The 27957-nt window shown below is 42.6% G+C and overlaps 1 protein-coding gene across 3 annotated transcripts in view; it reads right to left on the bottom strand.

Annotated features, from left to right (window-relative positions):
- csmd3a (CUB and Sushi multiple domains 3a) overlaps window positions 1-27957 on the bottom strand; it is a 534059-nt gene that overhangs the window by 96354 nt on the left and 409748 nt on the right. For all 3 annotated transcript variants that reach the window (XM_037534188.1, XM_037534189.1, XM_037534190.1), the window contains exons 50-56: window positions 22232-22417; window positions 20631-20825; window positions 16084-16257; window positions 11715-11888; window positions 8184-8357; window positions 4740-4925; window positions 214-387 (exon numbers count right to left, since the gene is read on the bottom strand). In XM_037534188.1, the coding sequence (XP_037390085.1) occupies window positions 214-387; window positions 4740-4925; window positions 8184-8357; window positions 11715-11888; window positions 16084-16257; window positions 20631-20825; window positions 22232-22417 (1263 nt within the window). The remainder of the gene's footprint in view (window positions 1-213; window positions 388-4739; window positions 4926-8183; window positions 8358-11714; window positions 11889-16083; window positions 16258-20630; window positions 20826-22231; window positions 22418-27957) is intronic.

Below are 27957 nucleotides of genomic sequence, written 5' to 3'. Positions count from 1 at the left end.
TCTATCTCCAGGCAGAATAAAGAGATAAAAATGGCTCTAAGGAAAAAGGCAGGCGGCACAATTCCTTATCTTGAGCGCTGAAATGAGCAGGCCTCCGGTGTGACTAAATCCACGTCTACTGACCGCTACCCTCACTGACAAAGCCTACGCTGGTAACCCTGATAACGGGCAAAACGCACGCTCTCTCCAGCGCCGTCCCAAAGGGAGACTGACCTGAGCAGTGGGGCAGTGAGCCGCTCCATTGGCCGTTGAGTTGGCAGGTGCGTCCAGAGTCCCCGATCAGCTGCCGGCTGCCTGTGCAGGTGTAGCGTACCGCCGAACCGAAGGTGAACTTGTCTCCGATCAGGACGCCGTGGGGTGGAACACCGGGGTGGCCACAGTCCACCTCTGAAAGACGGACAGAGCGGTCAGCTGGGTCACTGAGACCACAGAACACAAACATAAACTTCTGGTCATCCAACTAAACTTCTGCTTTGGCCCATTTTTATGCTTGCCGTATTTTGCCCTTTCCCTGAAGACCAGTTCATTCGTACGTGACTTTCCAACCTCTCTTTAACTCTCGGATTTAAACAGACTGGATTTGTTTCTCTGCCTTTAAGTAAATGTAAATGATCTCTTATGATTATCGAAAAAGCGGTCCAGTCTAAAATGTGGAACTAGCCGTTAAGCTTAAACTGAAATGCTGAGAGAAAAATGATGGATGTGTTCGTCCCTTTGAAGGCTGCAATGATTTATTGCTTCCAGGAACAACACAGCGTTCATTGTTTTACACCTGATCACTGTGTTCCCCTCACCTTCCACTCTGATATCTCTGTCCGCAGGAACAACACTCCACATCACCTCAACAAGTGATGTCGCGATGAGTTTAGGTACCAGATACAGAGTGGACGATAACTAAACTCACGGTGACATCGCTGGCTGAAGTGAGGAGTGTTGTTCCTGCAGACAGTATATTGTTATATTATGTAATGTGCTGCGCAAAAAAACAACATTCAATATGTTTTATGGTTTTTGCTCAACAATATGATCCGTTTTTTTGTTTTTTTTTAATCAGACTCCAACTGCCAAGATAAGAGTCTGGCGCAAGCATAATTGATACAAGCAAATAATTTATACACACCAATTAGGCATCACATTGTGTCCTTGTTTCTAGGCTCACTGTCCACTTTATCAGCTCCACTTACTGTATAGCTGCACTCTGTAGATCTACAGTTACAGACTGTAGTCCATCTGTTTCTCTGATACTCTGTTACCCTGTTCTTCAGTGGTCGGGACCCCCATGGACCCTCACAGAGCAGGTACTATTTGGGTGGTGGGTCATTCTCAGCACTGCAGTGGCACTGATGTGGTGGTGTGTTAGTGTGTGTTGTGCTGGTGCGAGTGGATCAGACACAGCAGTGCTGCTGGAGTTTTTAAACACTGTGTCCACTCACTGTCCACTCTATAAGACACTCCTACCTTGTCGGTCCACCTTGTAGATGTAAAGTCAGAGACGACAGCTCATCTGCTGCTGCACAGTTTGTGTTGGTCTTCCTCTAGTCCTTCATCAGTGGTCACAGGACACTGTTGGCTGGATATTTTTGGTTGGTGGACGACTATTAGTCCAGCAGTGACACTGAGGTGTTTAAAAACTCCAGCAGCACTGCTGTGTCTGATCCACTCAGACCAGCGCAACACACACTAACACACCACCATCATGTCAGTGTTACTGCAGTGCTGAGAATGACCCACCACCCAAATAGTACCTGCTCTGTGAGGGTCCATGGGGGTCCCGACCACTGAAGAACAGGGTAACAGAGTATCAGAGAAACAGATGGACTACAGTCTGTAACTGTAGAACTACAGAGTGCAGCTATACAGTAAGTGGAGCTGATAAAGTGGACAATGAGGGTAGAAACAATTAATATTAATATTCATACTCAGACGTCCAGGGATGCAGTGAACTGTTTACAGGAAAGCTGGCGTTTTTAAGTAGCATACAGTCATAGGCAAACATTTAAATAGCCCTGGTCCAGTTACATGTTTTGCTTAACTTTTTAACTTAACTTAAAAACAAAGTTTGTCTGCAAATTAGCTGAACTGGGAAAAAAATAGAGCATAAAATCGAACATGTTACATAATGTTTGTACATATCACTTTACATAATGTTGTTCCTGATGCATTAAATACAGCAAATAAACAGTAATTGTGCATTAAACTGTGTAGAAGGGTGTTTCTGCAGGATGGGTCCACTTTAAAAAACACTTTCACATCCCTTTATACGGCAGATGCAGTCTTCCGCTGTGCTGTAAAACGGCTGAAACGTTTACTGACAGTCACAAAATAATCAAGTCAATTTTGCTGTTTTGATATTTCGTTCGTTGCTTTTGTGAAAAAGCTGAAAAATTGAACGAAGCACAGGAAATGAGGTCATTTGAAGCGGGTTCAAATAGCTTCATCTGAAATGCACCTGAACAAAAACGATGATGAAAAGAAAAAGACTTCTATGCTATTCCGGAGAGTGATTGTCTGGCAAGGGAGATCAACGTCCTCATTAAAATTCCACTTCCTGCTGCGGAGTACAGCCTCCAAACGCACAAATAAAGAGAAACAAGAAATTTCACACGCTTGGGAAAAACAGGAATGCCAGGCGGCGGAGGGAGCAGCCGAGCCGAGCACAGCGAACCGGGGACAGGGGAAGTGCAGCGAGGAGCCAGGTTCCCCAGGTTATGTACCAATTATGAGGACGGGGGTGGGAAAAAAACGCAGCAAGAGCCAATTATACCGCCTCACAGGCAAATGAGCACATCTCCCTAACTAAGCCCCTGCACCAGCCTCCTGCTACTGAAGCCCACAGAAAAATAAAAAAATATATTCATGTAATTACTGGATTTTTTTTTCTTCTACAGCAAAAAGTGTTGAGATTTAGAGGGAATGTTCTGTTTTCTCCAACTTCTCAGAGCAAAAGTTTGCTCTGCTCTTTTAATCTGAAATAAAAACTGCTTTACTGGTAAGCTTTTTGTTGAGTGACTGGGTTTGAGCAAACTTGCCCTGGAGGCCGTTCGGAAGATGAAAGATGAATGTCTTTGGCATTAAAAGTCTCACAACTTCCAAACTGTGTCCACTTCAAAAACCCAAAGAATTCTCAAAATCCTCCTTATAATTAAAAGTTTTGTTGTGCAAAGTCATTAGAGCGGTCTGATGTGAAAGGCCCCGTTCCACAGAAACGGACTAACTCAGAAAGCTATTCCACAACTTGGTTAAATACACCGATGCCTGAGATTTGCTTTACAATATATCTGAGGAACGGTTTTGCATAGAAATGTGCATTTTTAATCCCATACATGGTGGAGAGGTGCATGCAGGGTGTTCTAAGACAAAATAGTCCCAAAAGGAAATGTATTTCTTTTTACTTTATTTATTTTATAAATTTAAAGGTATTTATTCCGGGTTTACTGCTATTTTACAATCAACATTACATATAAAAACTTACATATATTCACTGGTTGTTTTTCAAATAACACATGAAGTAGCTGTGTTTGTGTTGTAGACATGGTGATCTCTGGTTCCTATTGGTGGGTTTTTTTGAAGAAAATGTCCTTGAACCCTAATTAATAAAAGTTTTTTAAACAATCATTAGCTTGGAAAATATTAAAAATTAAAAAACCAAATTGAAAAAGCAGGCCTAGTATTTCCATATATGGGATAACGTGAACTCTATTCCAGGCACAAAGCAGGGAATTGTAATGAAAGGAGCCATTATGGTAGGAAAAAATGCCTTGAAGGTCAGAAAGAGTGAGAAACACTGCTTTTACAGTAGAAGTTAGCTGGGAATAGGAAGGCTAGCTGATAAAGGTTGGTAAGAACTGGTCTTTGAGCCAATTTAATAAGAAAAGGTTACAAACAGGGAGGACAGGGAGGACAGGGAGGACAGGGAGGCCAGGGAGGACAGGGAGGCCAGGGAGGCCTGATAAAACAAGGCAGAGAAAATGTATTAAAAACACATATCTAGAGTTGGGTGAGAAATGAGGGTTCCTGAGAAAGCTAGGAAAAACAGTTCTATTGATATGCAAGGTGGGGTGATGACCTCGCCCAAGAGTGGTATGTGTTTGTATTGTCTGTATATTTTGGTTTTTGGGCGCCGTTTGGTCACACTGGAACTAATAAAGACGGCCTTTCTCAAAATGTAGGAGGAAAAAGTCGGATATTAGACTCTGAAATGTAGTGGAGTGAAAGGAAAAAGTCCAGAACGGAGAAACTTCAGTACAGATACACCAAAAATACTAAAGTACAGAAACTAATTACATTTACTCAGTTACTCAGTTACTGTCCACCACTGCTCAATAGAAAATAACCTGTGGCACATCAGCCACTTTCACATGGTACAACTGTCTAAGCATTGGCCAAAGCATGCGTCTGTTGGCTGAAGTAACATAACTGGCGGTTAGTGTTCTCCTCCAAGCGTGCTGAGTTGTCCACTGACACTGCATTACCAGCAGTTAGCACTTCACTTCATTGAGTAAAAATGCATATGAATGGCCATATCCATCAGACTGCTTGTTACTACAACCAGTAGAAGAACATGGAATATGCATTATCATCATTATCATCACACAAACTGCCAACCAATCAGCTGACTCACTGAGATCATTATTTAAATTGAGATATCAAGGTATTCAAGCAATAATCACAGCCCTATGGTGCTTTCCCAAAAGGAACTGATCAAAATAAAGAAGAAGAAGGGAACTGTAAGAACATACCAATGCACTCTGGAAGCGGCCTGTCCCAGTAACCCACAGGCTGGCAGGTCAGAACCGATGCCCCAAAAAGGTAATAGCCATAATTGCAGTCAAACGACACCACTGTTCCAAAAGTGAAGTTTCCGAACTCTATTTTACTCTTCCGTATGGAATTGGCTGGTATTCCGGGATCAGTACAGTTAACAACTGTGGGGAAAAAAAGCAAAGCAAAAAGAAATAAAACACACTGGTTGGGTTGGACAAACACAATATGGTATATGCAATAAAGAAAGGCTCAATAAAGGCTGCATTTAATGAATCGGAAATAGCCTAATTATTCATAATTGCCTTTTTAATTGGGCATTAACTGCCACCTGTGTCACTGTATATACAGTACTGTTATTTTAATGCTCAGATAGAACCTCCATCTGTCATCACCTACCGAGAAGTGCTTAAACAAACCACTTGAACCAGTAATTACTATGAGCCATGAAACGTCCTGTTAAAACATGGCAAAACATTACACTGAGGAAATATCACATTCCAGTATCATTATCTTAGCTGGAACAATGCATGCATGGGTATAGTTTCTACCAAAAATCCCATTATAGAGGACTTCTGGTGCATATACTGTACATATATAATTCATATATCATAAACAGCACTGCGCAAAAGAAAGAGACCATCCTGCATTTTTTAAATGTACAGCCAGAAGGTGGTTCAGGAGAACACACAGACAGAGAGTTTAGATCTCAAAATTACTGAATGTGGGATGGGAAAATTGTCACGATTGGCCCCTCCCAGTCCTGCATGTGCTTTTGTTTACCTCTGGTCCTGTCCATGTGCTTCCTTGTTTTGATTCTTCCCTGTTCTGCCCCCTTGTTTCTAGACTCCGCCCTTGATTGTTCTCACCTGTTACTTGTTAATCCTCTTGTTAACCACCTGTGTCTTGTTAACCCTCGCTGTTCCTGTTTTTAAGCCCTGTGTTTTCCCCTGTTAGTTTGCTGGTCTTTGTATTGTGTTGTTTGGTGTTGTATTTCCTGGCCTCTGTTATATTTCCTAGTCTCTGTTTTTGTGTTTATCCTGTGTTCCTTTTTGTCATGTCTGTCCATCATTCTTTCCGTGTTGGCTCTGTCATCCTGGACTGTTTAGACCCTGAATCTGGATTTGCCCCTAATAAATCTCGCTTCCCTCAGCATGTGCGTCCGCCTCATCATCGCTCCCCAGCGTTACACAAATATATATATTTCGCTGTTGAGGCTTCATCTTAAATACATGTTTTCAACTTTTATTTTTCTGATGCTGAAGTGAATGCATTTTACGATCTTTGACTATGACAGGACAGCATATACGCCGACCGGCCAATTCATTAAGTACACCTACTTTTTCTTACAGGCTTTGTCTATTTTAGCTCAAATTACTATACAGATGCACTTTGTACTTCTACAATTTCAGACTGTAGTCCATCTGTTTCTCTGTATACTTTGTCCCTTTTATCCTGCATTGCTGTGTCTGATCCACTTGTACCAGCACAACACAGAGTGCTGAGAATGATCCACCACCCAAATAATACCTGAAGGGGGATAACATCAGTTGGTAATTGTAGAACTAGAAAGTGCACCTATACGGTAAGTGGAGCTGCAGAAATGGACAATGAGATTTTAGACACAATACTTAACGAAGGTGCGTGTATAGTTCCACTTTGACTTACAAAATACAAAATATGATGTGGATTCCAACAAAATCTCTCCTTCAAATGAGCTACAAATGAGAAATAATTTATATAAAATACAGGCCATTTTTTAAACAGCCTTCTGCCCAATGACTGCTGGGATAGGCTCCAGCAAGCCTGGTGCGATGAACAGCTTCAACGATGAATGAATGACTGAATGAACGAATGACTAACATATACAGTGTAGGTAAGTATAAGTGAAACATTAATAATAATAAAAAAGACATACAAATATAACAAAAAAATAAAACAGAAATTAAAACATACATAAGATGTAAAGGGTTAATAAAATAAAGTTAAAATAAAATGAGGAAGATAAAAAAATACTAAAATTTATTAAAAGGAGAAATATCAATAAAACAATAAGAATTAAAATAAGAATCATAATGGATAAAATAAGAAATAGATCATAAAATAATGGAGATAAAATGGTAATCAGGTAAAACAGGTGCAGGCAGAGTGGAGGTGGCTAGAGAGTAGACGTTTAAAAGTGACCCAGTGAGCTGAGCTTTAGTTTCCCAGTTCAGTGAAAACCCTCAGTACCTGGCATGTGATCCAGCCACTAGAGAGATCATGGAAGTAATATATTCTGGCACTAGACACCAGAAGGTATTTTGTGACATTGTATTCAATATTTATTCAATTTTTTGAATACTAAGACCTTATTAAATGTTAAATACTGTATCATCCATTCACAGTAATTCCTTGATTATTACCTGCCTGAGTGGTCACTGTTTTCATCATATGAGGCATTCTATAAAATACTGGAAAATAAACAGTAATTGTGTATTAAAACGTGCAGAAGTTTGTTCTCTGTAAAGGATCTGTTAACTCGTTTTCCCTTGGCATTTGACCAGGGGCGGCCAAACTTTGCCTACGCTCACTGGCTGGAACATGCAGTCACTGTTGCTCTCACTGGACGTTGGTGAAAACAAGAAACTGGACTTCCTCTGTGATTTTCACTATGATTTACATGTTCGGGCTCACGTGAACTCTCCATTCATGTTAGCGAATCACTGAAATGCATCAATTCTGATGCAGCTCACTTTGTCCACTCCACTACAACAGTCTGCACTGCCTTTTGAATAAGAGAAATCTGATTTACATGAATAAGACAAACGGGTAATCTTTTCATCACGTAGCTCACAAGGCCAGGGATACCAGCAAACACTGTTTACTCACATTTAATTTCCCGCATCCACATGATGACTTGTGTGCCCAGAAGTATAATGCTGTTATTCACAGGCTCAATTAGAACTACTCCCTGTCATCGCCTTCTGAGAAATGTTTAACCAAACCAGTAATTAGCATGAACTATGGAACTGCTTACCTGAAACAGCACAAAACATGACATAGAAGCTCAGATGTTTGCAGCTTTTTCCAAGCTATTAGAATCTATCAGCCGTGTGTGAGCATGTTGTAGATGGGGCCTAAATGGGCACAGTTAAGCCCAATTTAGAAGGCCAAGAGCTCTTGTGTGTACAGGTCACCAGGTAGCGGCTGAAAATATCTCATCTTATCTCCTGATCCACAGGGCAAAAATTGTCACAATTCAGGCCAATGATTGGGAAGAATTACCCTTCGGCTCAAGAGAAAGCCCGAGAGCGCTTGTGCTGAAATTGGTCATTCCTGCGCTAAACGAAGTGGCGAGGGGAAAAAAAAAGACCATTTCCATCAGCGAGGCGGTGGTTAAAGTTAGACTTTAATGAAAGCTGGCTTTACGGAGAGCTCACCTCTGCAGGTCGGGGGCTGTTGGCTCCACTGGCGATCAGCTTGACACTGGGCCTGCGACGGACCCTCCAGGATGTAGCCATCATTGCAGAAGAAGCTAACCACATCGTTCAAGTTGAAGCCATCGCCGACCGTACGACCGTAGATAGGACTGCCGGGGTGACCGCAGCTGACAGCTGTTAAAGGATACAACGGCCCTTACGTAAGTTGCACATGGCCAAATCTGATCATGAAATGTGTGGAAGCAAATTTTAGTGCAATATTTCATTGATCTGCTTGATCTGCATCAACAACATCAGTTGTACCAGTAAACATTCAGAGCATTAGTAAATAAACCGAAAACAACATGCCAAAAACAGCCATACTTCATTTGTTTTTTTCTAATAATATGTTAGAATTAAAGGCATTCATCATTCTGTCAGTTTAGCCCCACATTCATGCTGAAGTTACCAGGAGTGTTTCAGCCCGGGCTGCTTTCTGAATGAGGGGCAATACAGGTCAGCCAATCCGAATAGAGCTCACTCCCAAATATAAGTCTTACAGACATATGGAAAAAAATAATCCTATTGATTTAGGGATATCATGAGGGATAAAGAGAGGTTGGCAGATGGACATGTAAATGGAAGATGAACTCGATGCAAGGCTTTCTTTGGTCATTACTGTGTCTTTAGGAAATGATCTCATTTCTGACCGACTGCTTTGAATTGTGCCCAAATAAGACTAAACCTCCTGACACTGCACACATGATCAATTGAAACCGGGCTGTCATTTCAGTTTACTGTCCACATGTGGGATGTATAGACTGGATGGACCGCGGACTGAATGGTCGTTTTTGAAGATTTAGCATGTTTGCATACTTTTGAAGGGTTAATTAATGTGACTATATTAAGTTTAATTGATACTTCTTTAATCCCACAAACGGGGAAATTCCACCTCCGCATTTAACTCGTCCGTGAAGTGAAACACCACATACACACTAGTGAATACACACACACTAGGGGGCAGTGAGCACACTTGCCTGGAGCGGTGGGCAGCCCTATCCCGGGGAGCAGTTGGGGGTTAGGTGTCTTGCTCAAGGACACCTCAGTCATGGACTGTCAGCACTGGGGATCGAACCGGCAACCTTCCGGTCACAGGGCCAGTTCCCTAACCTCCAGCCCACGACTGATATTAACACGTTTGTTATCTTAAGTATATGTACTTATCCTCATATCACTGTTGTCGGAAGAAAACCTCGCATCTCCAAAATGGTGACTTTACAGGAGAAGGAAAAAACCTGCATTACTTTTAATGTAAGTCAATGGAACCAGAAATTTTTCCAGGTCATTTTGGATCTTTTTTTTTTGGTCCATTGATCATGAAATTTACATACGATGTAAAGAGCAATGGACATTTTCAAACTGTGTCAAAATCTGAAAAAATGACAAAAAAGGAGATACAGGGTTTTCTTCTGGCAGCAGGGATATATAACATGTACTATTATAAACATCCAATCTAGTTCTGAGGCTGACAAACATCTCTGCATTGCAAATTCATTATGCATCCAAATGTCCAGACACCCCTTCTAATTAGTGGATCCAGCTGCTTTAAGCTTCATTACTGACAGCTTGTATATTCTCCATACAAAAGCACTGATGATAAATGGGATGTTCTGGAGCAGCAGCACATGAGCTTAAAGCCACCATGTCCAATTCTAAGTGTCTACTAAAGGATCATAAAGCCCCCAGCATTGGGCTGTGGAGCGGTGGAACTGCGCACCCTGGAGTGAAGAAGCACCATCCAATACCTTTGGGAGTGAGTGATCCAGAACTAATCATCCAACATCAGTACATGACCCCGCTAATGCTCCTGTGGCTGAATGCAATCAAATCCTTACAGGAATGTTCCAGCATCTAGTGTAAAGCCTTCTTAGAAGAGTAGAGACTGTTACTGCAGCAAAGGAGGAAAAATTCCCAACTAATCCCCTTAAATTCAGAGGAGATGTTGGATAAGCAGGTGTCTCTAAGTGTTTGGACATTTAGTGCATCTTTAACAGGCCTGTTATTTTACTCCTTCCTCTGTGCTCAATCCTTATTATCTTATTTTTTGGGGGGGATTTTTACCCAGTTTTCTCCCCGATTTAGTCGTTTCCAATCCCACCCGCCACTCAGGACTCCCCCAATCACACAATGCTACCAATGCTAGGAGGGTGAAGGCAGCCCAGGCTTCCTCTGAGACCTGTGAAACCAGCCACCGCTTCTTTTCTAACTGCCGCTCACGCAACGTCACGGGACGGCCGAACGCGCTCGGAGGAAAGCGCCGACCGCCAGATCTGCTACGTCAGCTAACAGATGCCTGCACTGACTAGTATCACATAGAGTGATGGGGGGGAGGGGGGCCACCCTGCCCACCCAAAGAGAGCGAGGCCAGTTGTGCTGTCTTGGACTCCCGGCTCCGGACGACTGCAGCATCACCAGGGATCGAACTCCTCCTGATGACACGGCCAGCGTTTAGACGGTTGTGGCACTTTCTAAAGTTCATTTGAGTCTGTTTTGGCCAAAGGGTTTGTTTCCTTTTTGTGTTTGTCAACCTAATCCTGTGGATCAGGCGTTCTCAGTCCCGGCCTCCAGGACCCCAGAGCAGTGAAAACTTCTGTTCTACTCAGCACCCAAAACACCTGATCCAAGTCATCGCATTTCCAAAGCCCTTGATTACCTGGCTCAGGTGTGCTGCCTGCTGGAATAGAACAAAAGCAGGGAGAAGCTTAGGGCTCCCTGCAGTCTGGATCGAAGAGCTCCACAGTAGATAATACAAGGTCCCTGAGGGCCACTGTGATGCACCAGTTTATCGTTTTCCCTGCCTGCTTCAAAACACTTTACTCACCTGATCAGATCTTAGCCTGTTAACACATAAAAGTGTGGAGTGTCATGTTTCTTCATTTCATTTTCATTAAATGGTTTTAAAATGCTTTGTTGTGAGGCAACCACAGTCTTGAGAAGGGTTCTTCTTCTTATTATTATTATTACTAGGGATGCAAAATCGGAATTGGTCAAGATGACAATCGTCAGATCTTCACTCCAAAAAAAAAAAAAAAGGCTAAAAAAAGAAAATAAATAAAATATAATGAAGCTAATAAAAAATTGGCCTAAAAATCTGAAGAATTTCTGTAAAGAAACCAGAATTTGCTATAAAAATCATGATCAATGCGCCTCTAATTATGATATTAAATGTACATGTACAACTACACAGTTCGGGGACTGCATGTTTATCAATTTACAAGAATTGAATACAAATCATAATAAAACATCTCCATCTGCACTTTCCATATGATTTCTCTGCTTGTTTGAAAGTGAATAAATGAAGAATAATTATTATAAAATTGGCGATTATCACCAGCATGATTAATAAGTCGCATCAGCTGTTAACGAGGGGGGGTGGGGGGTGGGGGGGCACTAAACTTGGTAAACTCCAGGTCACAGTCATCTTGGTCATTGCTAAGCCTCTGCCAGAGACATTCATGTGCAGCGGACGTGAGGGCAGTAGCGGCTACTTACACACGCAGGACGGGAGCAGTCCTGACCAGGTGTGGTCCTGCTGGCAGATGCGGACGGACGAGCCGATGAGCCGGAAGCCGGGGTTGCACTGGTACACCACCGTATCTCTGTAGCCGAAATTCTCTCCAATCACCTGCCCGTTCACCATCCCCTCGGGTTCCCCACAGTGACCAGCTGGAGAGAACAGACACAGGCTCTAGACTACAGTAGTGCTACAAGTAAGCTCAACACTGCAAGATCTGGGCAGGTTAGTATAGAGAATACTGTAATGGACTGATGTTGCCATGCCAACATCTTATTAAGCTGCAACCTTGTAGGCTATTTTGAAAATTTCTCTGCGATCATTTTTCTAAATTTCCCAGACATGAATAGTTCCTTCCTTTCCACTTCGCACAGACAATAATGTCCATCACACAAAATACTCCAAAACTGACTGATTATAATTACGGGTACTGGATATTCTGACTACACTTTTGAATGCTGTCTGAATTGTAATGCTACTTACACAATACATATCGACTTGATTCAGGGCACGGTGAATACAAGTACATGCTTTCTGCAGCTTCCTTTATACTTAAAAGTGGAATTGCACCATTTTTCAAGATTTCAGAGTAATTAGTGAAGATGTAGGCAGGATCATTTGGGGCGGTTTGGTGTGAAACGCTCTGTCCTAGAGAAACTTTCAGAGTCAGAATTGGAACCAGACATCTAAAGAGGCTCCAAGAGCTCCCTCACAGAAACGTATTAGATGAAATGTTTATAAATGTTGTCAGATGCCTGAGACATCCTCTCACGACAGTTTCGGACAAGCCTTCGTACACACACACATATTGTAAGCCGCTTCTCCTTCTGGGTCGCTGGGGGTGCTGGAGCTTATCCCAGCTGTCATTGGACGAAAGGCAGGACACAGGGCAGACAGACACATTCACTCACACCAAGGGGCAATTTAGCATGTCCAAATGGCCCAACTGTGGCCCAACTGTGGAAGGACACCGGAGAACCCTGAGGAAAGCCATGCATACATGGGGAGAACATGCAAACTCTACCCTGGTCACTCAGCTGGGGAATCTAACCCAGCCCCTCCTTGCTGTGTGGTGACGGCGCTACCCACCACACCACCGTGCCGCCTAAGCCTTTGTCATAAAATATATATGAATGAATACAGGATGCTGCAAAGCAAAACAATTCCCAAACGATTTCCCCTTATAAACATGACATAAACCCTGCGCTTCACTGGCGGTTTGGGATAGTATGAAATAGCTAAACTTGCATTGTTGATACTGTGACATCTGGTTCCCATCACCGCTTACTGTACCACACACATTTCACGCGAAACCACTCAGAACGACCTTGTTTACATCACAGCAACCAAATGATTAAAAATGAAGCAATTATGAAAAACCACATTGCCCAAAAAAGTCACATAATCTAACGGAATATTTACTAACACTGCAGCTTGGATAGGACTGCTTATATACCTAGACTGGAACTCATCTTATGGTAGTAAAAGCCACCATTATCTTCACCGCAGGCACGTGCATTGATGAACCCCAAGTCCTTTTTGAAGACCCATTTCAACCAGGATCCGCCGTGTCCTGGAATCGCAGTAGGTCTCAAAAGCTTTGTCACTCGTGTGCGCCCCATCTGGTGTAACGTGGTAATAACTTGCTAAACCCAGATCACACCAGGATCTGTGGAGCTCTTTAACTGCTACTCACTTGGTTGTAGCACTGAGGGTCATAATACCCTCAGCCTTGTATGCTAGACATTGAGGCCCGAATCCCAATTTGGGTTGCAAAGCGGTGACTTTTGGCTGTCATGGGAAAAGCTACATGTCTGAAACATGATCTCCCTTAATGAGTTTCCGTGATGTGCCTTGCATTCATTTTAATTTGATTTTAATTCGCATTTATGTTACCCTTTTTTGTCCCTCCCTTGAGCCAAGAGAAATGCATGCATGGGCCTGGTTTCAGCAGCGCAGCCACGCAGCCAACTTCGGACAGGCATGTCCGATTCGGACGGGGGCGAAGATAATAATTACCTTCCTGCACATCCCCACGTAAAACGAGTCCCGTCTGATTGACCACCCCCTCACCCCGACATGCCTTTGGTGCTCATGGAAATTAGTGATTGCAACAGTTCTGTCGAGGCGCGGCGTACAAGCCCGCCGCAGATGGTGTTTCTGCGCAGCGGCATTGAGGCATCTGTTATGCATAAGGCAGGTGTTTGGGGATAGCTGAGACGCTCCTGCGAGGGATCACATGATGGAAAGCGTAATGTAGAACAGCGCACCGCTTAGACAAGACATGATGAGGAGCGAGAACGCCCAGATTTGGAGGGGGGGGGTTGGGTTGGGGGTGCAGATCCAGAGCAGCTTGCGGTGCCGTGTGATCTGACTGATGATAGGATCGCTCTCACCAGGAGAGCCCTCACACTTCACCGAGCCGCCGCTAAGCTAACGCTGCGTCCAACCCGATTTCCTATACCGATTCTTTCACTTCATTTCCCGTCACGCTTGTTTGAAAGTGAATTCTTTTCCCCGGGCTCCCCGAGAGAGACATGGGCTCCAGAACAGCTTAGGAGGTCTTTCAGAACATCAAAGCAGTTTTAAGGGAAAGTGGAATGTGTCCTGATGATTCTGGCTGCGTTTAACCTTTGTAGCTACACAGGCGCTGAACTATGAAGGTACCTATAAGGCATGAACGTTACCTTGATTTTGAGGAAATAATCACTAACTACAGTATCGCCAATACATGGCAACTAGCTCGAATGAACTTGACCGTTCAGCGAAGGAGACGGACTTGAACATGTAAGCAACTCATTAACAAAAAAGAGCAAAGCGACAAAAAAAAAGCAACTTCAAAAACAACATATTTTTCAGAATTTAAGTGCAATTCATTTATTTAAGGTCTTTCGGTGGTTTGATGTGAAATGGTGCACTGTAGAGAGGCTTACTGACTCAGACTTCTTTACAGGAACCAAAGGTTGTGATGTATACAACACAAATATTGCCATTTCATTTACTATCCCATATCACCAGTGACCCTACACAGGTTTCCATTGAAAATAGTGGTAAATCTGAAAAATAATAGATTTTATCTGGGAACTATTATGCCTTACCGACGACCTGCATGCAATGAATTAAATAAATGGAAGGAATTAAAAAGGAAACGCAGTTTTAGGCCAAAACATTTGCAAAGCTATCATAAAATAATGTTTCAGGCAGCGGATTCATACCCATTTTAACTTCATACCATTTTAAAGCTTGAAGAAAATTGTTTTGGTAATATAGAAACGGATTGGCTAGTGAGGTTTGGAGCCAGCAGTGGCAATTAAAAGGGCTTCCTCACACTTGCACATCTTAATGAAACTAGTACCAAGACCAACTGACTCTGAAATGCCCTACACGCTTTAATACCGACTGAGAAATTTTATGTTAAAATATGCAAAATACCACGTAATGATGGGTAAAAACGACAATAATTCCACAGAATTGTAGAATCACGCAGATCTCCAGCCGTTCTTTGCATGGCTAGATGCTTCTTCATCCTGATTGAGCACTTGTTGTTCTTACGCTTCTTAAGAATGGTTCTAAATAGCACCAAAAAGGGTTTCTCTATTGTTACAAGTCAAGGAACCTTTCTGGGTCTGCACAGAACCATTTTTGCTAGGAGTGTACAACTTTATAACAGCTCTTTACCAAGTACTACTCCATTTGGGGGCAGTCGTGGGCTGGAGGTTAGGGATCTGGCCCTGTGACCGGAAGGTCGCCGGTTCAATCCCCAGGGTATCCTTGAGCAAGACACCTTACCACCAACTGCTCCCCGGGCGCCGTGGATAGGGCTGCCCACCGCTCTGGGCAAGTGTGCTCACTGCCCCCTAGTGTGTGTATTCACTAGTGTGTATGTGGTGTTTCACTGCACGGATGGGTTAAAAAAAGTATCACTTAATCACTTAATAGCCTTGAACAAGCCTGGGATTTTAAGGGGTTGAAGAACCTCCACAACATGTAAAGGTTCTACATCAAAGTTTTTTTCCTAGAACCATATGCTCAAGCCAAGAACCGTTTAGAAATTTAGTTCTGTGCATTATCCACATGCGAGATATGCTCACTGTTCCCCACTAGCTGAGACATATCTACGGTTTAAGGGAAATGTGATGATTTATGGATGTAATTTTTATATTCTTCCAATATCGGTTAGTTGACTCACCAATGTGGCCTTAGTGTAAAACTGAAGAAGCAAAGCTAGAATATAAAGGGATTACAGATTAGGGTAAAGCATAAATCAGATTTTTTTTGCCAGACCTTAAGTCACATTAGCTTAATCTGTGGCAACCCTTTAAAAGTGAACTGTTTGGGTGCTGATACCCAGGCAGTAGGTCTCCGTCCCGCTCCACAGCCCCGACGCCAGGCACTCCCGCACCGTGGACCCCACCAGAACGTAGCCGGCGTCACAGGTGAAAATGGCTGTCGCTCCGAAGGTCGTCTGAGTTCCAATTTTCTTCCCATTAGGAGGAGTGGGCAGCATCCCGCAAGAAATAACTGCGGTAAGAGGCAATAGAGAGGCAGAGGAATGAGCTGGCACGCACCTCAAAGTCAAAGGTACAGCTGTAATTTACACTCAATTTGAAGGCCTGGTTTTCTCTCCTCCCTGCTTCCCTTCAAAAACACACACAATGGAGAAAAGGAACACAAGGAGGGCGCCAGGAACGTCACGGCCGGCTACTGAGCTGACTAATCTTGATAACACCTCGGTTTATTGGCTTCGGAAAGAGCAGGACTGGCCCAAACGCTTTGTATCACAGATCGAAACAAGCCTCCGCATTGAGAGCGGAGATATATACGCTACACGCAGCCCTGACATAAATATATGAGCCTATTGGAGTGGGAGCCAGAGCGCGCCGCAGAACCATTATCTCATACAGCGCTACTTCTGCCGTCCTTCCTTTTGATATCCGTCATTTTGGAAAATTGCGGTGGCTTTTTCTTGCCCTCCGAGTGCCTCCGATAATGCGAGCGATAAGGCGCTTTATTGTGGAACCTCTCGTCTTTCTTGGGAGCAGCTCGGTGTTTTGGTGGGGTGCCAAGTCCCCCTCTATACGTATGGCAGATGTCTGATTCTTCGCCCGACGGTGCGAAGCCGGTCGGCCGATAACAGCCGACGACTTCATCACGTCTGTCACCGGTTTTGTCACCGGGTGTAATTCTTCCGATTGTTTCCCCGACAACAATAAGAGTGCGCGTGATGTTATCACGTGATGATGAGTTACGGTTGGAATTGTACAGGGCCGGTTAGGGATCTTATCACACCGCGCTGTCCACATTCGTTTAACTTCACAGCGAACCGCTGGAGCCTTTGGGACAGCGTGGGAGCCCCCAGCACGAACACCTCCGAGCACAATCGACAAAGACGTTCGTCCTGCTGTCTGCTTTGCCAGGCTATTAAAAACAAAGCAGGGCTGACTGATAAGCTAAAGAAAATCTAGTGTAGTTGGGGTGAATTCTACTGCTGCCATAACATGCAGGATTCATCTGGAAAAGGGGCAAAGCAAACAGCCAAAGGGGAGCAAATACCCTCACTCAATAAACTGCTGGCCACACAGGCTTTACAGGCTTTTCTGTTTTTACAAAACAATGTTCAAATATTAACCTGCATCCCAAACACCACATAATAAATATGGAGACAAAAGTGAGGCACCTCCAGTCCTGGAAAGAAAACAATAAACACAAACGTTAAACATGATAAACTCTCGCGGAAAGTGTTCCATCTACAGCCAAACGCCAAGCGTTCAACCCCCCCTGCTCAAATTAGAAGTGTTTTGTTGATAATCTAAGTGAAAATGAGTTAACAACTCAAACTGAATAAGTGAGTAACTTAAATGAGTGAAATGTGACATTTATAACAAAACTCAAAATAAAAAGCACTACGACTTCATTGTATCATTTTTTTCCCCAATATATGAAATTCAGCAAATAAACAACAGTTGCACATTAAAATGTGTTCATCATAGAGGATTTGGTTTTACTTTTACTTAGAAAATCAACTAAATGTGAGCAGGGGTGCCCAAACATATGCATACAAATGTCTACAGGACTGTGTGAAAGTCTGAGGCACACAAGACTCATTTTCAAAATCTGTTTATTTGTGTAGTTTGTGTTTATTTGCTGAGAAACATGTTAATATTTGAATAAACAAAATTTATAGAATATTATTGGTGTGTTTGTTTACCCATCTCCAAGCCTCTCCTCAAGGAAGCCCAGTATTATATTCAATTATATTAGGGGGCAGTCGTGGGCTGGAGGTTAGGGATCTGGCCCTGTGACCGGAAGGTTGCCGGTTCGATCCCCAGAGCTGACAGTCCATGACTGAGGTGTCCTTGAGCAAGACACCTAACCCCCAACTGCTCCCCGGGCGCCGTGGATAGGGCTGCCCACCGCTCCGGGCAAGTGTGCTCACTGCCCCCTAGTGTGTGTGTATTCACTAATGTGTGTGTGGTGTTTCACTTCACGGATGGGTTAAATGCGGAGGTGGAATTTCCAAAAAAGTATCACTTATATGTAGTTAAAAAGCAGCTCCTGGTTTGACCAATCAGTGCTCAGTAAATTGAGCTCATGATGTCATTGATGATATTAACGAGTCTGTGGCGGCTGTGAAGGTGTCCAGGAAAAATATGGACCCGAGAATTTCTTGATACTTTTTATAGTTTTTCTGTTTATTTGAATTATGAATCCGACTTTATTCTAATGTATATTGTGATAAACTCACTGCTGAGAGAAACTGTAAAATTTGCTTAGACGCCTAAAACTTTCACACAGTCCTGTATGCATATTTTTAAAATCTTCATTTTTCCTTTTTTTTCTTGGTATCTTGGAGTGTGTTCAGCCAATCCCAGTTTTTGTTTAGTCCAGGAAAAAAAAACCTAAACAAACAAACAAACAAACAAACAAACCTCAAGATAAGCACTAGATAATGTTTGATCACTCATATAATCGAAAGTGACAGATCTAATGTGAAGGGAATGCAGCTGGTGGCACATGACGGTCATGCTAAAGGTACGTATGAGAGAAACTCTCAGTTGTTCGAGAAGTCTCTCACATCACTCTGATAGGCTTATACAGTGGGTTGCAAAAGTATTCATACCCCTTGAACTTTTCCATATTTTGTCACATTACAACCACAAACATAAATATATTTCACTGGAATTTAATGTGAAAGACCAACACAAAGTGGTATACAATTGTGAAGTGGAAAGAAAATTATACATGAATCAAAACATTTTTTACAAATAAAAAACTAATAAGTGCGACGTGCAAAAGTATTCAGCCCCCTTTTCCCTGAGTGCAACCAATTGCATTCAGAAGTTGCCTGATGACTGCTAATGACTCAAAAGGGTCCACCTGTGTGTAATCTAATCTCAGTACAAATACAGCTGCTCCGTGACGGCCTCAGATGTTGGTTAAGAGAATATTGGGGAGCAAACAGCATCATGAAGTCCAAAGAACACACCAGACAGGTTAGGAATATGGTTTTGGAGAAGTTTAAAGCAGGCTTAGGTTATAAAAAGATTTCCCAAGCTTTGAACATCTCACGGAGCACTGTTCAATCCATCATCCGGAAATGGAAAGAGTATGGCACCACAGTAAACCTGCCAAGACAAGGCCGTCCACCTAAACTTACAGGCCGAACAAGGAGATCACTGATCAGAGAGGCAGCCAAGAGGCCCATGGTGACTCTGGATGAAATGCAGAGAGCCACAGCTCAGGTGGGGGAAACTGTCCACAGGACAACAATTAGTCGTGCACTACACAAATGTGGTCTTTATGGAAGAGTGGCAAGGAGAAAGCCATTGTTAAAAGAAAACCATAAGAAGTCCCGTTTGCAGTTTGCCAGAAGCCATGTTGAGGACACAGCAAACATGTGGAAGAAGGTGCTTTGGTCAGACGAGACCAAAATAGAACTTTTTGGCCACAATGCAAAACGCTATGCGTGGCGGAGAAATAACACTGCACATCACTCTGAAAACACCATCCCCACTGTCAAATATGGTGGTGGCAGCATCATGCTCTGGGGGTGCTTCTCTTCAGCAGGGACCGGGAAGTTGGTCAAAGTTGATGGGAAGATGGATGGAGCCAAATACAGGGCAATCTTGGAAGAAAACCTGTTGGAGTCAGCAAAAGATTTGAGACTGGGGCGGAGGTTCACCTTCCAGCAGGACAACGACCCTAAACATAAAGCCAGAGCTACAATGGAGTGGTTTAAAAAAAAAGAATATTCATGTGTTAGAATGGCCCAGTCAGAGTCCAGACCTAAACCCAATTGAGAATTTGTGGCAAGATCTCAAAACTGCTGTTCACAAACGCTCTCCATCCAATCTGACTGAGCTTGAGCTGTTTTGCAAGGAGGAATGGGCAAGAATTTCAGTCACTAGATGTGCAAAGCTGGTGGAGACATACCCTAAAAGACTTGCAGCTGTAATTGCAGCAAAAGGTGGCTCCACAAAGTATTGACTCAGGGGGGCTGAATACTTTTGCACGTCGCACTTATTAGTTTTTTATTTGTAAAAAATGTTTTGATTCATGTATAATTTTCTTTCCACTTCACAATTGTATACCACTTTGTGTTGGTCTTTCACATTAAATTCCAGTGAAATATATTTATGTTTGTGGTTGTAATGTGACAAAATATGGAAAAGTTCAAGGGGTATGAATACTTTTGCAACCCACTGTATAAAGCAAGATAAAAGTTCTGAAAGACTTGATCAGCATCAGCCAGGAACTCCTTATCAGTCCCATGAAAGAGGTTTGAAGGTCAGGCACCTTGCAGGAGGAAACGAGCACCAAGGAAGGGAGGAGGTAGAATGTTTAAAGGGAGATGCTGGTGCCAAGCCTGCAGACTCGGCTCATCCTAAACTCACTCTTGCAGCGCGGCCGCTCGTTCCTCCAGCTCCATGTCCCATTGGATGTGCAGTGGATGTGGGCGGGGCCAAGGCGGTAGTAGCCGGGATTACAACTGAAGGCGATTTTCGTCCCGTACTCGTAGCGAGATCCGTTAACGATCCTCCACTTTCCGTGATCCAGAGTGAAGGAGCCGATACTGGGACACACCATGACTGTGGATAGAAAAGACTGGCTTTAAGAGGAGCACTCCCGAGAGAAGACATAACTACGACTTAGGAAGAACATTTTTTGGGGCTCGTATGCAAAGTTGGTGAAACAGCCTGATCTGTTGTTTTATTACGCGAAAATAAGTGAACACATCCTCTACAGGGAACTTCTGCACATTTTAACCAACAATTACTGTTTATTTGCCGAATTTAACATTTGGGAAAAATAAAACAGAAAATGTGGCCTGTGCAAAAGTTCCGGCACATTTTATTTATTTTTTTCCAACAAATATTAGACGTTCTGCACTAAGCATGCCATCTTGTTCAGGTTTGAGGATGAGTTAACCTAATTTCTTAGAAAATCAACAAAACCTGTCACTGAACTGTCCAAACGTTTGCATACAACTTTGTTTGGCTGACAGAATCAGCGGATATTACGTTTCTGTAAACACAGTATCTGCAAATAAACAATGCATTTATTACTTATGCGTTTTTTTATTAAAGCAGAAATATTTACAAGTGCCTCGTTTTAGAGTTCAGTGCAGTCACAACTGGCACTTAAACACCATCATGATTCAATAAAAAAGAAGAAAAATATCACCACTACCTAAACTTTGGCATAAAAACACAACGTGTGTTAAAAAGATTATAATATATTCTCTCTAAGGCTGCGTTCACATTACCAACTGACCCAAATCTGATTTTTTGCCCTAATGTGACTCAGATCTGGTGTTTTCAGGGCTGTGTGGACACAAATCTGATCTTTTCAAAGCCGACCTGAGCCGCTTTCATATGTGGTCCTAGATCGGACCTTAACGTGACGATCAGATCGGAACTCAGTCAGTGTTACCATGGCAACAGCGCCGAACAGACGTTAAAGCCTGTAAACGGTGGAAAAGCAGCTCGTCTCACCTTTTTCTCCTCCGTCTGGCTCTAATAACGAAGCTGAGAGCTGATCAGAGTTAATGATCTTCTCAGCGAAGCTCGTTCTGCTCGTTAGTTTGTGCTGATGATGCAGTGATTCAGTCACGTGACGTCACCGAGTAGGAGGAGCTCACGAGGGTCATTTCAGGCCGATTCATCACATTAATGACTGATTTGAATTACCTAAACGAGTGTGAATCGGATTTGAGCAAAAAAAACAGAACTGTCATCTACGCTTCCAACTAAACTGTAAAAAGTTGGATCAACAAAAAAGTTTCACCAGTTTCTCTCTTCTGGAACTTTTAAATGAGCTCAATGAAGATTAATCACGCTGAATGTAGATGTGCTGTCAGAATGCATGCACGTCAATAACACCCTGATGGGACTAATCTATTCTGCTCCTACAACAGCAAAATTAGCATTTAAATCTGAATACAAATCACACTGATCAAGCGCTGGGTATGAGCAGATGCGCGGCGTTGTCTCACCGGTGCAGCGGGGGATTTTGTTGTGGCTGCTCCAGGTCCCATCAGCCTGGCACACTGTGCTGGTCACCTCCTTGGAAGAGAGCCGGAAGCCTTCGTTGCAGAAGTACGTGGCCCGTGTGCCGGCTGAGTAATCGGGCGCCAGGACCCCTCCGTTCACAGGGGCCACAGGAATACCACAGGACACAGCTGCGGGAAGAGTGGACTTCATATGACTGGATCACACACAACAGAGACCTGTACAAAGCCTGGCACTGGGACCCCGACCTGTTTCTGATCCGCCATTCAACCTAATTCAAATTCCAGCGCAACTCAAAATACCTACATATAGAGTCGTTATTCCTATTAAATGATACAGGAAAAAAGTAACACTGAGTGTGTTTGCATGCTCTTAATTATCTGATAACTGCAGATTTTGTTCAACGCGTTTACATGCCATGGGATTTTCAGATAATGGACAAACTCTGTCAACATGAGCGGAGCAGCAATCTGCTTTCTGTGTGTAATAAACTCAGACGAAGACGCGGCACAGACAAATGATAAAACTCAAATGTCATATCACAGCGTTTTTTTTTAGAGCCAGTTTACCAGAAAGAAAAATGCACTGTCTAAAAGATGAAGAATATTCAAATGATTCATTTCCTCAAGGATGTAGTTGGTTTTAGCGCTGCTCCAAAAGTGCTGTGTTGCCGTCTCACAGGGTTGGGACGTGAGGGAATGTACGGAACACCGTTATATAATCAGAATACGAGAAACTTGATCATATTATGGGTACATTCCAAAAACGAGGTAATTACCAGCAAGATCACATTTAAGCCACATACGTGCAGACTCCTCACCTTTAGGGTAAATTCGTTTTAATGATGAATGTGTCCCAGAAATCTAGTAGATTTAGAGTTTTTTAACGTGGGGTAGAGAGAAGGTGGAGGTCTCTGCTGCTGCCAGGAGGCATTTCTGAAGAATCCTCCTCTCCAGCAGCAGTTCACAGTCTTTTTTTCAGCCAGTCAACAAAACCTTTAGTCAGCATTTTATGGTAACACTTTCTATGAATGCCAGGTTTGTAAACATCTATAAACATGTTATAATGCATTTATATGGCATTATAAACATGGTTATAAATATTTATAAAAAAGAATTACACTGAATTACACCTTATGGCTGTGTTTATTACACATTATGAATTGTTAATATAATGCATTATAAATAGTGTTAATAACATGTTTTAGTGTTATACCCTCTCTGACATCACACTGAGCGTGAAGTTACTGTGAAGGCCTAAAGAGGGAGAGGCGGGATAGTCGAGTGCTGTCATTGTAATTTGTTCCCTCACTGGTTCTAGCATCAAGCACTAGAACCCTTCACTCTGTATCACAACCCTACAGTACAGTACAGTAGTGCTGATTTCTGCTTGTGTTCTATTGGATATGCAGTGTCAAGTCAGTGCCAGGCTAACGGTGGTGCACATTAACAGTGGTGCACATTAACAGTGGTGCACATTAACAGTGGTGCACATTAACGGTGGTGCACATTAACGGTGGTGAACATTAACGGTGGTGAACGTTAACAGTGGTGAACGTTAACGGTGGTGCACATTAACGGTGGTGCACATTAACGGTGGTGCACATTAACAGTAGTGTATATTAACAGTGGTGCACATTAACAGTGGTGCACATTAACGGTGGTGCACATTAACGGTGGTGTATATTAACAGTGGTGAACATTAACAGTGGTGAACATTAACAGTGGTGCACATTAACAGTGGTGTACACTAACAGTGGTGAACATTAACGGTGGTGCACATTAACAGTGGTGAACATTAACGGTGGTGAACATTAACAGTGGTGAACATTAACGGTGGTGAACATTAACGGTGGTGAACATTAACAGTAGTGTATATTAACAGTGGTGCACATTAACAGTGGTGCACATTAACGGTGGTGCACATTAACGGTGGTGTATATTAACAGTGGTGAACATTAACAGTGGTGAACATTAACAGTGGTGCACATTAACAGTGGTGTACACTAACAGTGGTGAACATTAACGGTGGTGCACATTAACAGTGGTGAACATTAACGGTGGTGAACATTAACGGTGGTGAACATTAACGGTGGTGAACATTAACAGTGGTGAACATTAACAGTGGTGCACATTAACAGTGGTGCACATTAACAGTGGTGAACATTAACAGTGGTGAAACTTGACTTTCCCACATTGGGTGAAACTCTGATGTTGCTCTAGTTTAAACTCTGACATTTGAATCCAGTAATGAGCTTATTGTGTTTTAGTGTTTCAGTAAATCCTTCAGTAAATACTTCAACTTGAAGCCTCAGTCTAAACCCTTGGAGGAGGCATACAGCTTATGAGCTCTTATAGTTTGTTATGAACAGTACTTAATGTATTATGTTAATAATTCATAATGCATAATAAGCATGGCTATAACGTAGAATGCATTTTTATAAATATTTATAGCCATATTTATGATGCCTTATGAATGCATTATAACATGTTATGAATGTGCTTACAGATGCTTACAAACATGACACACAAAGTGTTACCTATTTTATTTTTATTGCCAGAACTGAGATCTGCAGCGTTTTCCTGAAGGTATTTGAACCAACTCTGCTTTTTCACATTATCAGATTCTACAGAAGCAGGCTGATCTCATCTAGAAGTAAACTTTGTTATTCTCTTTTGTTGCTCCATGAAATTCTACAGTTTGACTAGTTATAAATTCTGCGTTTGTGAATACTAACCTGCCAGCTTTCAATGCTGAAGTGAGCCAACATCAACAAACAGCTCTGAATAGTGAAAGGAGGGTGAAGTCTTGTGAGCGGCAAAGTTGGTTTCATTTTCACAAGTATTATTTCCTTCTTTAGTAGTTTTGGATGAAAACTGTAATTTGTGTAAATGATGTAACCAAGACAAAGACAGCGTCCTCTTAGTTTTGATGTCAAATGCCTTTTTAAACTGCTGGTACACGTTCCTGTCTGTGAACTGCAACGAGAGCTGATCAGGGAGCATCTAGAAATGACCACCACCAACACTGGATATTTAAAATGGCATCTATTTGTAATTGCTGATGATGAGGGGTCTCAAAGACAAATTTCTACCAGATTGATCTTTTCACAAAATCAGTGGAGAGCAGAATAGTTTTAAACTGTATTGCATTTGCAACCTGATCTTAATGAACTGGATCGTTCTTCAGCGATTGCTTGTTTCCCTGTATTTCCCTGTATTGTCTTCTCAATATCAAGTTCTGCCTTGATTTCTAAACTCTGCACCTTTTTCACTGCTCATACCTGTACAAATTTGGCATCTTTATCTTTCTACATTCACTATATTTCCAAAAGTATTCGGTCACCTGGCTTCAAACACATATGAACTTGAGTGACATCCCTTCTTAATCCATAGGGTTTAATGTGATGTCGGCCCACCCTTTGCAGCTATAGCAGCTTCAGCTCTTCTGGGACGGCTTTTCACAAGGGTTAGGAGTGTTTATGGGAATTTTTGACCGTTCTTCCAGAAGAGCAGGTGAGGTCAGACACTGATGTTGGACGAGAAGGCCTGGCTCACAGTCTCCGCTCTAATTCATCCCAAAGGTGTTCTGTCAGGTTGAGGTCAAGACTCTGTGCAGGCCAGTCAAGTTCTTCCACACCAAACTGGCTCATCCACGTCTTTATGGACCTTGATTTGTGCACTGGTGTGCAGTCATGTGGTGATGTAAGGCTTGGATGCAGCTGCTCGGCCATGGAAACCCGTTCCATGAAGCTCTCTACGCTGTTCTTGAGCTGATCTGAAGGCCACATGAAGTTTGGAGGTCTGTAGTGATTGACTCTGCAGAAAGTCGGTGACCTCTGCGCTCTATGCCCCTCAGCATCCGCTGACCCCGCTCTGTCATTTTACGTGGCCGACCACTTCGTGGCTGAGCTGCTGTCGTTCCCGATCACTTCCTCTTTGTTATAATCCCACTGACAGTTGACTGTGGAATATTTAGTAGTGAGGAAATTTCACGACTGGACTTGCTGCACAGGTGGCGTCCGATCACGGCACCACGCTGGAATTCACTGAGCTCCTGAGAGCGACCCATTCTTTCACTAATGTCTGTAGAAGCAGTCTGCAGGCCTAGGGGCTCGGCTTTATACACCTGTGGCCATGGAAGTGACTGGAACACCTGAATTCAATGGTTTGGATGGGTGAGTGAATAACTTTGGGAATATAGTGTATTTCAGATTTGGCCATTTTGCTAAACGTGAGATTAGTGATCATTTGTGTAACGCACAGTATTTAAATAATCTATAATACTCAAGTAAAATAAGTAAAATTATCTATATTAGCAGACACATTTATTTGTTGGCAGAAATACTGCTTGAAACAAACCAAATTATCTGCCAATATACAAAGATGCCTCACTTACTAAAGTCACATAAAACAAGTAAAAAGGTGTAGAAATAAGTTTATTAATAATCTTATAACAATCAACAACAATCTTACAATGACAAGTATTGGAGTATTATAACTTGGTGAAAGAGCTTTACTTGCCAATACACTATTTTTCTTTGTAGCTTTTGGCTAAAATAACATAAAATAAATGTGTTTTTGTGGGTTGTTGTAGCTTCTGCTTTCCCAGTAAGCTGACTGGCTCTTTTTATTGAAGGGCGGGACCTCGTAAACAGATGACACTAAGCGTTACAAGCTTTCTCATTCATATTCCAACTAGTGACCTGTCTCCTCCTTTATAAAGCCTCTAAAAAGCCATTACATTCTGATAAAAGAGTATCTATGTATCTATGAGGGCTCTAGGCAGGTGGCCAATTATCATCAACCAGGTCAAATCACTCTACACTGGCCATATCTCTGCTTCTTGAGGCAGCAGGACAGAAGGTGGGTCAATGCCATTGATTTATCTCCTCTCAGTGACCTCTAATTCCACCTTTTCAGGTCAACTATTCTTTAAAACCTAAGACAGACCGTCCCAAAGCTTTCGGGCAGTAAATCTACAGGTCACTAACCTATGGATTTGGGTTTTTCATAAAAAAAGAGAAGAAAAAAAAAAAAACTCAGAGTATAAAATGTGACCGGACCAGCATCTGATTAGCCAATGTGGCAGATATTTTTTAATTAAGTCCTGGAAAAGGAAAGGGGAGCTGGAGCTTGTTCAAAGCCCACATCAATAAAGCTATGAAACATAATGGGATGTGCAATTATTGAGCACTAAAAATCTAATCAAATAAATCAAAGGAACAATGGCTCTCACATAGCATGCTAATAACGGCCTGTGCAGAGACAGGGCCCTTTGTTATTTAACGGTATTAATTAGCAAGAACAAAGCCAAGATTGATCTCTGCTGTTGCCACTTGACATAGCCGGCATCTGCATTGACAGGCTGGCCAATAAACCCTCCAACATCACCCACTCTGCAAGGAGCACAAAAGGCCACGTTTAGCATCAGGGTTTCACTGCTTGGTGATGCAGCTTGCGTTTTATTAGCGGTTAGCAGTGCCTCTAATCCGCGTGGGTTCAAAATACGCACTGCGGGAGATGCTAGGCTAACACTGATATCAACAGTGCTAGGCTAACAGTTTTAAGCTAGGCTAGGAAGTATACCAAACAGTGCTAGGTTAGGCTAGGACAATTATCTAACAGTGCTTTGCTAAGATGCTGTAACATTTAAAACATCGGGACAAACACTGTAATTATGTTAGGCTAGATACCCAATAGTGCTGTGA

The sequence above is a fragment of the Pygocentrus nattereri genome, chromosome 24 (genome assembly GCF_015220715.1).
Source record: "Pygocentrus nattereri isolate fPygNat1 chromosome 24, fPygNat1.pri, whole genome shotgun sequence".
Classification (NCBI taxonomy): domain Eukaryota; kingdom Metazoa; phylum Chordata; class Actinopteri; order Characiformes; family Serrasalmidae; genus Pygocentrus; species Pygocentrus nattereri.
Note: the sequence above shows the minus strand (reverse complement) of the source record. Positions and strands in the feature narration are given on the sequence as shown.